The sequence below is a fragment of the Pezoporus occidentalis genome, unplaced genomic scaffold (assembly GCF_034315485.1).
Source record: "Pezoporus occidentalis ecotype Australia unplaced genomic scaffold, CSIRO_AGI_Poc_V1 ctg243, whole genome shotgun sequence".
Taxonomy (NCBI): domain Eukaryota; kingdom Metazoa; phylum Chordata; class Aves; order Psittaciformes; family Psittacidae; genus Pezoporus; species Pezoporus occidentalis.
Genome location: NW_026914319.1, coordinates 390,120 through 407,000, shown reverse-complemented (window position 1 = coordinate 407,000; position 16,881 = coordinate 390,120). Strand labels below are relative to the sequence as shown.

General features: G+C 39.1%; 1 protein-coding gene across 1 annotated transcript in view; it reads right to left on the bottom strand.

Moving 5' to 3' along the window:
* STK31 (serine/threonine kinase 31) overlaps positions 1-16,881 on the bottom strand; it is a 35,451-nt gene that overhangs the window by 7,865 nt on the left and 10,705 nt on the right. The window contains 12 exon segments of the mRNA XM_062622536.1: positions 328-453; positions 2,138-2,287; positions 3,187-3,273; positions 3,512-3,637; positions 4,475-4,600; positions 4,930-5,010; positions 5,827-5,928; positions 6,930-7,061; positions 7,523-7,642; positions 8,675-8,791; positions 11,441-11,617; positions 15,794-15,916. Of these exon segments, the coding sequence (XP_062478520.1) occupies positions 328-453; positions 2,138-2,287; positions 3,187-3,273; positions 3,512-3,637; positions 4,475-4,600; positions 4,930-5,010; positions 5,827-5,928; positions 6,930-7,061; positions 7,523-7,642; positions 8,675-8,791; positions 11,441-11,617; positions 15,794-15,916 (1,467 nt within the window).

The window sequence follows — 16,881 nt, the reverse complement described above, 5'->3', positions numbered from 1 at the left end:
GGTCACAAAAAAAAAGAAGAAAAGGCTCACAAGGAATGAACAGGAAGTGCAGCAAGAACTGACAATCCACAGCATAAGGTACAAAAGCATAAATTTTGTTCATATTTATATTGATATATAAATTATACTTGTATTTACAGAAAATGCACTGTCTTCTGCACGTAACTGTAACCCCCATTTGTTCCACACTTACTACTCAGTCGAAAACTTGAACACTTATTTCACCAAAATAGTTCAAAGCTGGAGCTGGAGACAACATTTACTGTTCTTTATAAGCCTGCTACAGTTTCGCAATATTACTAGAAACTCCCACAAGCTACCACATACCCAGAACAGAAGGCAGCCATAAGCATACATGTCAGAGGCTGGAGAAGCTGGCTGTCCCATTTTCAGTTCAGGAGAAATTAAGCTCAAGGTACTGACAACCATAGTGTTTGCAGCAGCACGCTGTTCCTATGGGGAAAAGAGCTGTAGCTGTAATTTCAAGCAAGACTGACAGCACATTGAAGCAGATGTTATCACCCTCTCTTTTTTCACGTGTCAGACAACTTTACCATAGTTCTGTGCTGACGCGGACTGAACTGTAAAGTCCTTCTTTACTGATAAAAAGTGGTGCATAATGTCAATTTATAATATCTATAAATCTGTATAGAATAGGCATGGCAGATTTTACTCCATACTAGAACTATTAAAGCTCATAAGGTGGTAAGGAACACAAATTTGAAAACTTCTTAAACGAGGAAAAAACCACCCATGAGTATTAAAAAGCATTCCGTTCTGAAGTTCAGTTCTGCCAGCTTTCCTACTTTTTTTCTTCTCTGCCCTTCCAGTCTTCACTGAGAGTAGCTGCTTCCTTCCTCCTGGTTTCCAGCACATTTTAGAACTGTCTACTGCTAAAATAAAGAGTTTCTATCCCCTCTGCGACAGCAGCCAACACCAACTGCAATCAGACTGGGGAAGACTAGTCTCCAGATTTCCAAGAGTACTTTAACACATCAGTTACCAGCTGCACTCCTGCATTTGTGATCATGCAGGAAGTACCAGCACTGAGCAATACTGACATCCCTATAGAGAAGGCACAGACTGGATCCAGGCTGTGAACCATGGATCCCTGCTCTACCACACTTGAACTGCTCTTTTCAGCACAGCCCATTCCTGCAGGGAAGAGTAAAGAGCTCAGCAATATTCAGTGACACCATCTGTACCGAGTATGACCTTGCAGAAAACTCAGCTGACAAATAATTTTTAAGCACCTCTCTTTAGCATGTTGAAAACTGAAATTTATTTCCAAGGGAAGCACACCCTCCTGTTCAAACATGTGACACTTCATGAGATTAACAGATAATACATCTCCAAAGCAGAGATAAGGGTTCCCAATGAAACTAATTTATAGTATGTTTATTATATGAATGACATATTATTGTATTACCATTTAAAGAATTAAATAAGCATGAAGCATACCCCAGCAGAAAAATGTTTCAGCTCAACCAACATCATCTTAGAAAGTCAAAAGGTGACTACAGAACAGATACCATTCTTGAAGACTTTGCTATGTAAACACAATGAATAGGAGGAAAACAGCTTGTGTTCTTAAAGAATATTAGGTTTTCCCTAAGAACTGCTAAAGAAACTCTTTACTACAGAAACTGAGGACTAAATCACGAGTACATATAAATACAGGTATATGTAGGTAACGTGTAAAATCCTGTTAATTACCAAATACCGCAACAGATTAAAACACATACTAGAATCTCACTCCTTACCAAACACAAAAGCAAACACTTCATTTGAGCTTGACTAGCCCTTCTCCAAACATGAGTACTTACTCTCACCTCTGATGATGCCAATTACAATTAAATATACAAGACAGCAACAAACAGCTACTGCAACTTCTCTTTTTTATTCCACTGTTTTATTTAACCAGAGCACACTCAGTAGTTCTTTTTTCCCCTCCAAGATTAGTCTGCGTTTACAAAAAATTTCAAGAAGAGTCCAACTGCCCAACCCTATTAAGATTATGAAACAGGAGTCTCACTGCAAAGCACAAAGTTTATCAAGAAATCTTTCAAATCGCAGACACAGTTATCTGGTTTGATATATAATTCTGATTAAAAGTCACTAAGGGGTTTTTTTTCACCTCTGATTTTGTGAAATCAAAGTCTCCAACGATTCCTTGTTTTCGATCGACAGCAAAAACATTATTTCCATTCAGAGATCCATGTACTATATTAGCTCCATGCAATGTCTGTAGACCTTTGGCCACTCCTTTCATCACTTTTAATGACTCCTAATGATTTGAGTGTTTATTGCAAAGACAGAGAGATAGTTAGACAGATAGAAAAAAACAAAGTACAGTAATAAGTTTCTATCCAGAACTAAAACTTTGCTTTCTTTCTGTAAAAAGGTTTGTACACAGAGTTCATTCCAATTCCATTTTACGAAGTATGGATTAATTCACAGTAAAACTATTATGACTTGCAGAGCCAGGTAGGGTGCAGACATGACACCACTAAAAATAAAAACAAAAAAAAACACGCAACTTGGATCTTTGCAAGTAGGTTCAAGTCAGCAAACAGAACTAGAAAAAAGACCGTACTGGCTTCTAGATACTGCTTCCTTGAGAAGAGATGACTATCCGAACTACCTAAAGACTGTGCAGGGAGAAGGTAAAGGAAAGGAAGGGGAATGAAGGTGGGGGGATGATTTACACACACAGGAGTCCTCTAGAATTTCCATATAGAGATGCCTGCCACTGAACATAGAATCACAGATTATCTCAAGTTGAAAGGGACCCATAAGTATCATCAAGGCCAACTTCCTGCTCCTCACAGGACCACCTAACACTATGACTAAGATTGTCATCCAGATGCTCCTTGAACTCTGACAAGCTTGGTGCTGTACGCAGCCTGTTCAATTTTAGTACTTTTAAAATGTACTAGTAACACAGCTAAGGCAGCCAGTTAAATAAAAGAAAAAAGCAAATCCAAGCAAAATCTCTTTGAGAAAGTTATAAATTACTGCCTGACCAGATGCTAAGAATGCCAGTCAAGCTATCCTGTGCACTTTCAGCTACCAAAAAATAACCTAGTAAAACATCATCAGCACCATAAGATACAGCACAACAAGAAGAGATCAGTTCAAAAACATACAAAATAAAACACTGATAGCTTAAGTAGTTATACTTACTTCTAAAGTTAAAGGTGTATCAGCCTGTACAGCTCCCAGACTTGCTCCTGGGTAATACGGGACCATTAAATATATCAAAGGATCAGACTTTAACAACAAAAAAGGAAAAATAAGTTGCTTCAAATATCAGGTATATTGGGAAGTTTAGCACGCACTAGATGTGTGATAAATCAATTCATTATGTTTACAAAGTAAACAGTTTATCTATACTCAGAAAGGAAATACTTTTCTGATTCCATGCTCAAACTTAATACACTAAAGCTTTAAGGTCCATCTGCAAGTCTTCTAGCTTAAATCAGAAATCAAGGTTTGATTTGAATCTTGCCTTGCAGAAAAGAAGGAAGAACAGTTGTAATAATCCAGATTTTTCTTTCTGTTGATTCCAAGCTCTGTGATACTTGGCAACATTTTCTATGACTTTGGCTTCTGAGCTTACATCTACAGAGTAGCCCTTAAAAGCAAAAGAAGATACCAAACTGTTACTTTTAATGCCCAAGACATTATTGTATTCATTCATTCCTTTTTTAATTAAAAAAAAAACACATATTGTTAGGTGCCATGAAATAACTTCTGCTTGACACAAAACTCAATCCTGACTGTCACAGGCTATTCCTATATTTTCTTGTTAATGCTCAGAAATTTTATACCCACAATAAACAGGATCATGTCTTTAAGATTTAAATAAGTCAAGTCAAAACCAAGAATATTTACAATTATGCCTCTTGTAATCTTACATCCCCTGGTTTCCCAGTTGCTAGCACACTGGCAAAGAAGTAGAGCATGGGAAAAGTGGCAGTTCCAGAAATTTCTCAGTGAAATCATCAGAAAGACAAACCAGCATCTGCCAAAAGGGACAGAAATAATGAAGAGGATAAAAGGTCCACCAGATACTGGAAAGACAGACAGTAGAGCGGAAGCACTGCTCACTACAGCAGTCCTGAAAAGAAGGCGAGTGGGGAAAGAATCAGTAAGCAATATGGAAGTAATCCAGAAGGAAAACCACATCATGTTCTACATGTCCCAGCATGAAAATCTGCCATTAGAAAAGGCAGAGAAGGCCATGCAGATGAGGACCTCAGTGATATGGTTTAGTCATGGTCTTGACCATCCTGGGGTAATGGTTGAACTTGATGATCTTAAAGGTCTTTTCCAACCTAGTTGATTCTATGATTCTAAGGGTCATTAAATACAAAGACGTGACGGGAACAGCAGAGTTCATTCAGAATCATCATGTTAATAAGCCAAGGCCTCACCTACCGCACCAACTGAAAGCCAGTGCCAACATTACCTTTAAAAGAACCTTCTGGCCCCAAATTTCTGAACACAGTAACGGTCGCTTTTTGCTCAGTGCCTTCATGGGCTCAGCATCCAAAAGATCTCGCTCCAGGCTGCATGTCAGGAGTCCACTGGAGTTCTGAAGCACATGCACACATAGATATTCAGGGTAACAGCTGGTAAGATTCAGAGGCTTCATTTACCTCTCCTCTTCCTCACTCAAGTTAACAAAACACAAAACAGCTGGGACATGTTAACAAGTTACAAGATCTATTACCAAGAGATTGGCCATGATGAGGCAGCTAATGAAATACATTCCTCAAACATCTCCCAGAAGATGGGGAGAAGGAGGAAGACTGCAACAGACAACGCTCAGGGTGTTTGTTCCACAAATGGACAGAGACTATGCAGAGCCTTGATTGTGCCCAAAACAGTCATTGACAGTGCATTCAAACAATTTCTGCTTACCATATAGTTTAGAATTCCTGCTTCTGGATAAAGAAGTGGTAACTCAGGGAACCATTTCTGTACCAACCATGTAAGCTTCTCCTAAATGAAGAAAACAAGGCCACAGCTTCAGGTTGCTAGTTTCTGACATACACACTGACATCTGCAATGTATACCCAGCACATTCAAATGTACATTGACCATGACTATACCTCCTTCAACACCACCAAGGTATCAGATTTTTTAAGTCTCTGAAGATGGGTACTGTTAAGGCCCCAAACAGCTCATGCACTATCACAGAAAATGTGTCATCTTTTCTACAAGGTTTCAGCAGGCCTAAACAAAGTAAAACAACATCCCTACAGGTAAGTGGAAGAAGACGGAAATAAAGTAGTAACACAGACCAGGCCAGCATCTCACGCATCTCCAGATCCCACACAGCTGTAATGCTGCAAAGTAACTATTACACATAAACATTACATCTGCAGAGGTAAGTATACTGCGACCACACATTATGGTGCCCTTCTACTTGCTCACAAGGCAATGGTTTATGATTCTTCCCTCCATATAGAGGGCTTAGAGAAAAAGTGGCCTCCTTCACTGTTTTAACCTAGTCATAAGGAAACAGTTCCCTTCTTCAGCAACAAAGCTTACACTTTCACCTGCTGCTCTTCTGGGTTGAGAGCTACTGCTTACACTTTTTTCTCAGCTCCCCCCCCCCGAAAGGGGTAAGACCTGAAGAATTATATTCAAATAGAGATAAATTTTATCAGCCTCCATGCTTTCTACCATAGGTTTCACCAAAAAAGGGTCATCTTAACATTCACCACCATAAAAATCACCCAGAGCACACGTTAAACCAACCAATGCAGGTGTGTCTCATATGGCTTTTAGTTGCCTCAGTAATTCAATACTTACATATTCTTCTTGTTCCTTGGCTATTTCCTGAAGAACCCTATTTTGAACTTCAGCAATTTCCTCTTTTATTCTTGTCATTTCACACTCACTGTAATCATCAGACTGTATTAGGAATAACAAAGTTAGTCTCATTTTGCTATTATACTATAGCCTACTATATCAGGATTAAAAAAACAGCTTCCATATCACATTTTTGGAGTGGAATGCATTCTCAAATGCATATTTACTCAACCTACTTCCTGGAAACAAAAGAGAATCTCTTAAAATCTAATCACTGAGAAAGGTGTTCCCTTTATTTGACAGACCAAATGTTCTGCCCCTTTGCTTACTTATTTCCTAAGTCAAAGAGTTGTGGGTTTTTTTAATTAACTGATCACATATAATCACAACAGGAACACCATTCATCTACCAGCAATGTCAGGTTCCATCACTCATTCTTTTTTTTTTTCCTCCCATAAGCAGGCATTTCACTGATGTCAGCACATTATTCAAGAATACTTTTCCTATCCATTTCCTTAGTGTGCCTCATTTTAAATCCCTCTTGGAAGCTTACTGCCCTTTTACAATGCTTATAGAGAGACACAGTAAGGTTCTTTTTCTCCTTAAGCATCACCAGAATAATTAAGGTGCAATCAAACAAACAGCACTGAAGCTGGAGTAATATTTACATTCTTTGGACTTCCCTGAGGGGTAGTGGGGAACCCTGAAAACTACAACAGACATAGACTTCTGTCACCAAAGAGGAGTTACACACATTATTAATGAAGTAAAATCTTAAAGTAATTCTCAACCAGCACAATAAGAGCTGAACAAACCTCCTCGTGCTGCAGACAGCAACTACCACCAGAGGGACTTAGTTGAAAGCACAGTGCCATGATTGGGGAATGAAAACGAAAAGTGGCCGTGTACTGAATGCATTTTATTTCTTTTTAAGCCATTTAGGCTTCATCTCAGGGGCCTGTAAAACTTCCAGTTAATAGCAAAATTAGGGTGAGAAAACAACACACAAAAAAGTGTTCCCAATAGTTACCACCAACAGAGAAAATTAATGTTTCTAAACCAATCTGAAAACAACAGATAAAAACACTGTAACAGTTTCATACTTCCTCAAAGTTGTTCTTTTCAACCAGCTTCCATCTTAACTGGGCCTTTAAGGCTTTCACAGTTTTCTTAATTGACTGTAAGCTGTTGATATTGGGTCTTCTATTCATCCATTCCTCTGCCTGGTTTTTGAACTAGGAGGGGGAAAAAAAAAAAAAAAAATAGATGAGAAAGTGTTTTAGCATTTTATTTTACTATGCTTTAGTCCAATTCATTAGGGAAACTGCTTGAAGCCTATTTGAATGCAGCTTTTCACAGTATTTCTCCAAAGGAGAGGTTTTATTGTGTTTCATTGTAATTACATTAACAAATTTCTGAAAAAACAATATTCTATTTAAAGCTCAATTCCTTAAGTTACACATCCGCCAAATCCAGAGCAAATCCAGAGATTCCAGCTTCTGCTTTTTTTTAAAAGCATCTTTGTGTTTAACTGAAATTAATCATTGGCTAAGGCAATATACAACTGCAATTATCAAGCTTTGACCCAACCAATCTCTCATTACCAATACACTCCTAGAATTTCCTTGTATCAAAAAGAAATTATATCAGAAAGGGTTACTACTATAGATCAGAAATAAAGAAGGCATAAATTCACCTCAACACTGGCCAAATATCTGTTCTCTATGACAGAGATCATACTTTGCTCCTGACGAACTTTATATATAACTTCATTGTAAGCACTCATAATTATTCTCTTCTCTGATTCATCATGCTCCTGGGATTGAATTACAGAGTGAGATTAAAGATTAAGAGTTGTTCTTCGTTTATACACACCAATGTTTGAGTTGCAAAAGCTTTACTGAGAAATTCCACTATTAATGGGAAAAAAAATATAATTTATCACATTTCTCTTCTTAAAGAGATTCTTAAAGAGAAGTTCACAAGTGAAAGAATTCATCCAGTAGTTTCAGTGGAATACACTTCTATGTAGAAGACCGATTTCATATTCCACATGCTATGAAAGCATTTATTTTATTTTTTAGTGGTTAAATAGATATGATGCAGTAAAACATGCAACTCTTCTTCTGAACGACAGTCATTGGTTCTACTAGAGCAGTCACAAGCAGACTAAGCTACTGGTTTGTTGTTAATATGATGCTACATCAAAGGACAGGTTCAATTCTTGCTGACATGACCATTCTCTGGCACAGCAGGGACTTCCATTGCAGAAACAATGCAAGTGCCTCCAAGAGTCAGCAAGAGAGAATGGAAGAAATGCTTATCAGAAAAGGCAAGTAACTGGGGGAAAGGCTAACAGAAGCATAGAAAAACATTATCAGTAAGGCAAGAACAACTGTCCTATGCAAAATGAAAGTGATGAAAAACTTAAGACTGGAAAACGTGTATGTATCCATACACGTTCACACAGAGAGACAATCTCTTTAATTTTAAAGAGAAACTTACTTTCCTGTATTTTCAACAAGCACCAAAACTCAGTACAGCTCAAAGAGAGCTTCTCTGCACACAGAGGGAGGAACCAGTTTTCCCAGTATTTCTTAGTTAAACCAGTCATATATACAGCTAAGTTCCTGTAACCCAAAGATGTCCTCTGCCTGTTGATTTGAAAACACATTCTCTTCTCTCTGGAGAGCAACCTGAGTGACTTCTATCACACTTCCACAAAAAAAAAAGATTCTGCCTTGCAGCAAATAAACTCATTTGATATCTTAAGAAAAGCCTTAAGCTGAAATTAAAGATGTATAAAATACATAGAAGTCATCACACAGTAGACATGATCAGAACTTACATTTAAGTCAGCATCCAGTTCTTCACAAATAGCCAACTCAACCTTTTTCAGAATTTCATCTGCCTTGCCAATCACTTCATCTATCTCTGAAGATGCTTCTGACATCAGGTCAAAACACTTCAAGGGGGGGAGGGGGAACAATCAGCCTTGCAATTGGAAGTAAGGCATTAGCAAGCATATAGCAAAAACAAGCAAGAATTACAAAGTTAGTGCTACTGGAAATCTAATCAGGATTTGTGTCAGATCTCACCTTTAACTGCCTCACACTTGAGTGATACAACCATTTCTAGAACTAACAGAGTTAAGATTCATCAGGCAAGAAGAAAGTTGATTCTTGCCTCGACTGGGTTTCATCTTCTAATCTCATTTTGATTTTTGCCAAAATGAAACAGTAGAAGAATCCAAATCCTTCTCTTACCGAGTTCCATGTCAAAAATCAACATGTGTGCTGCTCACACAGTGATACACAAGACGTACAATATGGCAGTTTCACTACCAAGTGCAGTTTCCATTCCTATACAGTACTACCTGAGATAAAGAAACATCCTGGCATCTATTTCACAGTTTATCAAGCGTGAGATAAAGTTTAAGATTTCCCCAGGAAACCCTAACTGTTTTCACAGAAGTCAGAAATAACTTAAGCTTCAAGATATGACACAGGAGGTGCCAGAGAAAAAACAGTAAAATCAGCTTATAATTACGTTAAATGTTCTTTTCAGCAAAATTTTGTTACTCCTGTCTGCACAAGGAAAGACACTTCACTGGCAAACAGAACTAAAATGAAAATATGGTCCTGTAGTTACCATGCAAGATACACAGTCATGACAGAAACCTGTGAACTCCAAACCCACTTTGCTCATTTACCTAACACTAAAGACTGTAAAAATATTTTGTTGCCTTTACCTTAAAGGAACTTCAAATAAAAATGTTAACACTGCCAGGTCAAACAGAACGTTGCTCCCCAAAGCCTAGAGCTACTGGAAATGAACCATCCAGTCTCTGAAATTCCCTTGTCTGCCACTGACCCATTTCCTATTACAGATTCCAATCAGTGCTACACACGATTAATATAGATTCAGGAAGAGAGGAAGAGGAGTTAATCTGTTTAAAAATAAGCGGAAAGGAAACACTTCAAAGAAATGTTTCCTTACACAACTGCTCACACTTTTTCTTAAAAAGGAGGTAGAAATTATATTGCAACAGCATAATTGCATGTCAAAAGCTTCATGATTAAGACAGATAAATAAAAAATTTCTTCCTTGTTCTACCTACAAGGGCTTTACCGACTCATGCCAAAAGTCTGTATGCTTCCTGTGTCTCTGAACTGTTTTCAGAGCTCAGATCTGAAATCTGAATGGGAAGCTCATCACCACACTGACAAACTTTAGTCACTTTCATACATGCAAAATAGCACTCTGAATTGCACCCAGCAATCACAGAAACCCACCTGCAGGTTTGTTTGCCCCCTCTAATAACTGACATGATTATTAACAAATATAATTAGTTGCAGATGTTTATGTTATACCGCACATGACATGCACCAACCAATGCTGCTTGCTGCTGCTGAACAGCATTTATCATCAGGTCAAGGAACAGTGTCATTTGTAACAGCATCTGACCACAGTAAATGCTCTGGGTACAATGACATGCAAGGGCAGAAGACCTGGTCAGTATGAAAGCTCATGACCCTGGTGGATTATGTACAATTCACATGGGCAGGAAGGTTATGCTGACATAAACTGACAACATTTGCACAAAAAGCACAAGGAGATGAAGGAAGCTGGGCCTGCAGGAATAGAGAGAGAAAGAGCAGCTTACAGTCTTTTCAGAGTCACAGACTTGTTAGGGCTGGACGGGACCTCTCAGATCATTTAGTCCAACCCCCTGCCAAGCAAAGTCAAAATATCAAAGCTTAGCCCAATCCTGGCTTTTGGCTGAGGGAAGATTTCTTTTTTTTCAGTGTCACAAGTCCTAAACTGAGCAAGAACATAGATATTAAGCACAGAGACAGGAAAGCCATGAAGCTACCTCCCTGCTTTGAGTTCTCATTGTAAAGAAAGTGCAATGGATGGTAACCCACTTCCACCTTCCGTCTCCTGTTAAGACAAACACAATTCACTCCAACTTTAATGCTCCAAATCTCCTACAACTCAGAGAGACACAGAGCACCAGAATGGTATTCCAGAAAATACTGCAGGACATGCAAATAGAAGTGAACGGTTTATGTGCATAGATTCTCCATACTCAGCATTTCAATGAGGAAAAAAAGAACTACTATATATTTTTCTGCAACCTGTACCTAGATCATGTCAAGTCAGATCGGCTTCTGCTTTGCACTGCATCACCTCTTCCAGCAGCATTTATGAGCTTACTAATCTTTTAAAACCTTAAGTTTTTCTATCCAAAGGCCACGTGAAAGGACTAATTAAACCATTTCAGTCACACAATGGCCAGAGCACACCCCTACAAAAGTTATATTTGCATAGAAAACCCAATCTTGATACAAAAGATGTTCTTTCAAAGCAAGCATAAACTCTGGCTCACCAAGAAGGTACACTAAGAATAAAGGTAAATTAATACTCCATTCCTCAGCACATTCCCTTTCCCTCTGTGTTAAGGCACTTCCATTGAGAGCATTCCACTATTCACGGCACAATTTCCCTGCCACAAGTAGCTGTCCCTATTAATGCCTCCTGCTCACTAGCTCCATTAGCATCACACTTCGTATTTTTCCACCAACAGGAAAAAATGACTGTATATCCTTACCTTTAAGACATCACTGAACCAGTCAGCAAGACTTCGCAGAGCTGTGTCTGTACCATTTCTGACACAAATTAATTTCTCTGTTTTAATACTCTTCCACTTAAAGAACTCTTGAAATACCTCCTCAGAGTCACCTGCTTCAGAACCTTGATCATACATCTCCAAAGAAGCAGACAGTTCCTGTGCATGAAATGAATCAAAGAAAAAAAAAGGTCTGCAAACAAGAAGAATTTTGTGACCACAAGCTATCTATAAAAGTCATTTTATACACACGAAGGTTAGCACTACCTGCTGGCATACCATTATTTCTACTACAAAAGCCTCTTTCTATATCCAGTGAAGTATATTTTATTTACACTTTCCTCTCAGTTCTACTGCCAGTACGTCAACCAAAAACTTTGATGTAGAAAAGGATCCCACACAGAGATCGCAGAGTCCGATTTTTCCCTTCAACACATGGAAGGAAAAGACACCCCAAAAGGTTTAACAGCTCTTAAGAATTCATTTGCCTTCTAGTCATCTTACCCTATGGATTTAAAGTCACACTCATCAGGATAAAATGAAAAATGGGGTTCACAGAATGGTTTGGGTTGGAAGGAACCTTAAAGATCACCTGGTTCCACCCCCCCTGCCATGGGGAGGGACAGCTTTCACTACACCAGGAGGCTCAAAGTCCTCTCCAACCTGGCCTTGATTTATAACAGTCCTCATAGAACTGCTCAAACTCAGAAAAAGTGAACTTGTACTGAGAAACAAGGCAAGCAGCAAGACACTCAAGGAGTGTTTCTGGACTGATCTCTCCCTTCAAAAGTCACTAGGCAAACCTCTTCAGAAACACCATCACCACACTGATTCCTAGATGGAACAGCAATTACCTAGGTGCCATGACACCTGCAGGCTGTCTGAAACTAGTTTTACAGTCTGGAAACTTCCATTTCCATATAAAAGTCAAGTATTCCACAAGTATATGAAGCACACAGTGTCCACCCTCTTCTGAATTCTATTAGAAAAGAAACTGAAGTGCTACACTATGCACAAGGGAACAGCACTGAGGCTAAAGCTCAGGGCAAACAGAAGTCACTTTTAAACAAAGGGCAGTCTGTCAAATGCCCTGAAGCAACAGCAGGGTCAGGGAGGAATGTATCAGTCAATTACCAGTGGACACAACATCCTAACAGAAAGCAGCCTTCCTGGAACCTGGGTAGAAAGTCCCATGATAAAAAAAATTCTCAAGAGCTACATTGGTGTTTGCAGGCAATTTGCTATAATTCAAAAGAGAAAATTCTCCTAAACAGTTGTATTTGACTGGATGAACCTGTGCTTTTGTAAAGCTCTCAACATCCATCATTTTACTTATCCACATCACACCTGACAAGATGACTAAAGAAACCCTGAGAAAGGCTGCTGGCAGCTTGCTTACATGCAGTGTTTCACTTTCTCTCCTATTTCTCAGATCCTGGAACATTTGAGTTAAATGTCACAGACCTTCCCAAACAACAGTTGGGTCATACTGATGAAGAACACCAAAATTGCTCTCCAACTTGAGAAAGGTTTCCATCTTTGCATCTCCTCATCCTCAATGGCCAATACCATGGAAAAAGCAGTAGGACAGTATTAAAGTCATTTGTCAGAAGCCTTTTAGACATTTGAAATCCAGTGGCCATATAAGCAACCAAATATAACTTAAACAGACTGACAGTATATCACCACATGCCTGAATGCAGCAGCAACAGCCTCCCCTTGCTGAGGATTACAGATACTGTGGCAGTGAGGAAGTGAGCTTGACATGATGATGCCACAACCAGGACTCATCTCTACACGCAAAAGTTTGCGGAAGAAGTTCAAATTGGATTCAAAAGCCTAAGATTTTCTTCACATTATAACTAAATACATTGACACACGCATAAAAACTCCAAAACAAAGAAAATCATCACACCAGCAAACAGTATTTTGCAATAATTATAAAAGCACTTTCATTACAATAGCTGCTACAATGAACAGCATTCATTCAGTACAACAGACTGTTTAAAACAGCAATTTTCAACTGAGCCAAGTGATATGAGCTTTGAACAAATATGCTTGCCTATAAACAAATACATGAAGGAGGTTTAGTGCTAAATTTATGGAGGCTGTTTAAGTTATTCAGGTGCACAACATTTTTCTCACATTCTTGTTTTGAACACCTGGAATTTAATATACCAGAATACACATGGTTAGAAAATGACACAGCAAAGTAGAAGCCAGGTTCAAACTGAAGAGCCCGAAGGAGGCAGAAAAAAAATCATCCCATTTAACAGCAACCCAAAGGGGGTAATACAGCTGAGAAAAGTGCTCAGTAAGTTTCACATCTACTATCACACCCAGTTTACAAAAATAATAGCACCAGTCACACCAGTATAGTACCTGCACACATTCCATCAGGCTGCCCTCAAAGAATCCTGTAACTTACGTCCTATTTCTTCACCCTTATTTTTTTCGTATTATAACACACTTCCCTAAAACATTAGCAACTTCACAAGTTACTATACAAAGATGGCTCAGTGGCATGCACTTGTCCCAGCCTCTAAGAGTCGTAATTCAAAGGGAACAGAACAATCTACTACATGCTACCAATGGGGCAAAAAAAGTGCTTACACAGAACAGCTGAAAACTGCTCAGCTCCCACCCTAGCTTGCTTTAGAGTAACCTATGTGTATGCCCACGCTCTTGGCTTTCCTCTTAATCAATGCATTACCACTCAGGAAGCATGGAGCTCACCAACTGCTTATTTCCACCCTAGCCAGTTAGACCCAGCTGTGGCTGAAGCTGTTTGAATTTGCCTGCATTTTAGGCTGTTGCAGAATGACTCTAAGAGCAGAACCATAGAGTTCTGGAGGACTGTGCAAGCAAGGCAGGGGGTGGCCCCCACAGGTGGCCGGAGACTGGACCTGGGAGGAGAATGTGGAGGAAGCTGTGGGGGCTAACCAATACTGTTGTGCCAAGAAGGAGTGGCTGAATACCACTCCTATATATGTGTGAACTGCGTCACAAATAAACTAGAAGTTGCTTATCACCCATACTGGGTTGGCCTGTCTGCTTCTCCTCGCCGCTTACATTAGGCCAACAACAATTGTCATCAAAAGGCATAAAACAAGCCAGAAGAGATGTGTGATGCAGAAGAGAGGCTTGCAATATGCAGCCTCAGTGAGAGAAGCATTAGCCCCCAAGCTCCTGCTCTTCTGAAAGACACTGGAAAAACACTCATTTATCTAGGACAGCACAGCATGACCCCTTTGGCTCTGTAAAACTGCAAACAAGGTTCTCACTGATATTTGGTAAATAATCATTTCCATTTCCTTACTTAGGAGCTAGAAGATCAAAATAGTTTCCCCACTAGAAGGGACAGGATCATCAACACAGTTAAGCTAAAGACTAAAATTCACTTAACACACCTGGCAGCACTTCAGTACCACTTCAAGTATTTTCAAAGCACTGTTACAATTTCACTGCAGTGCAGTTATCTAGAAGATGCTTAATGCCTACCACCTAGTGGATTAGCACAGCACAACCTTTAAACACACACCAAAAAAAAAAACAAAACCACCACAAAACAGAAAAACACAAACACCACACCACAACTTTCCATGAAATGACATGAAATCCTTACCCTTTCAGTTTCTTTTGCAATTAAACACCAATCTGTATATCAGACTAGGACCAAAAAGTAAGTATTAAAACTTTTTTTTTCTGAATGACATTGAAAAATAATTTCATTAGAAATTAAGTAATTCCGTGAAAATTTGAATGCTTCCATTTATTAATGCTGCTCCAACCTTACACTAACTTATGCACAGCCTTGGTGATTTTTCAAGTTAACAAGAAAAGAAATTATTTCTAGTAGTAAAGGCCAGTAACACCAGCTTGGTAATATTTCAGTTGGTGAAGTCCTCTTCAAATGTAATTACTGCCTCTACAGAGTCTATTTCCCCATCTACTTCCCCACCTTCTGTTGTTGGGTTGGCTGAGAGGGCCAGAGATTCTTGGCATAAACATGTGCTTCTGTAGAGCTTAACTTCCACATTGAAAAAAAGGCTTTAAACTTTTTATACTTTGTTACACTAGTCCAAACTACATAGCCACCTTAAGAAGAGGGCTAGGAAAGCATATAATCAAACCATAAAACCCACTGCCATAATTCACAGGATAACTGCATTGACTTTTCCATTGTAGGTGTCAGATGTCCAACTTGGAAGCGTCATCTAAAGCTTCACCTGCTGCTGTCAAGGTCTCCAGCTATAAAACATTTAACATTTAAGAAGCACCCTCTACAGGTTCTCAGCCTTTCAGAACCAGCACTGATAAGGGCAGCCTCCTTACCTGTAACGTTCTTGAGCGCTCAGAGAGGGGCAGTTGATCCACTTCCAAAATTAATTCTTTCACTGCTGAATACAAGTTCTGCTGCACCTCATCTCTCTTGCTGATCAATTCATCTCTTTCATCCTATGCAGAAGTAAAAACACATCAGCAACTCGCACCCAAACGCCACATACACAATGTGGAAAGTAATATGAAAAAACATTATTCCTTGCAAAGTCTGAATAGCACAATACACACCTGACTTGGGATGGGTAAAAAGGCAAAGTTTGGTTTTAACCTCCTGTGGCAGAAGGGCTGGAACTAAATGATTTTAAGGTCTTTTCCAACCCTAACTATTCTATGATTCTATGACATGACCACATTGCACAAACAGCATCCTTTACAGCATAAAGATATGACATTATCAGACAACTAAAGAAACAGTTTCTGCATGACTGTTGATCACAGTAGAAGTCCTAACAGCCACTGCAAACTTGAAATGTCCTACTTCTGCTGCAGTTTTTCACTGTATCACACAAATGAGAATTTGTATTTTCCACAAAGTCAGACTGCAGAAGATTTACTGCTGGAGAAGAATGCTTTATAATAATAATAATAATAATAATAATAATAATAAAAAAAATCCTTGTACCATTTTTTCCCTTGCCTTCCCTTTCCCTTGCCTTCGAGCAGGAAGGCCAGGTGACCTGTAAAATCCCCATTCATTATCTACAGTAAGATCATTAACCTAAAGGTAATTTCCTACAAACAAAAAGGAAGTTTCTCTTGGGTGACTGGCAGGATTAGTTCTGCTCATGAGAGAGAAACCCCACATTCACATCAGCCAAGGTACCTGACTTGCCAAAACCTTTCAAAATGAATAAAGTGCAATACAGCAATACTACTCAAGCAAACATGTTTAAAATGTTTTAGGTTATACCTGAAAATAGTCACAACACATTGCTTTAATTCTCCGAGACACACAACTACCATCCCTTCCCTGCCTTAGCACAATGCCTGCCACAGATCAGGAAAACCTTCTGTTCCTAAAGCAGCATCCCCGCACACGAGAGATGCGGTACGTAACCATCCTTACCAACACAGCTACG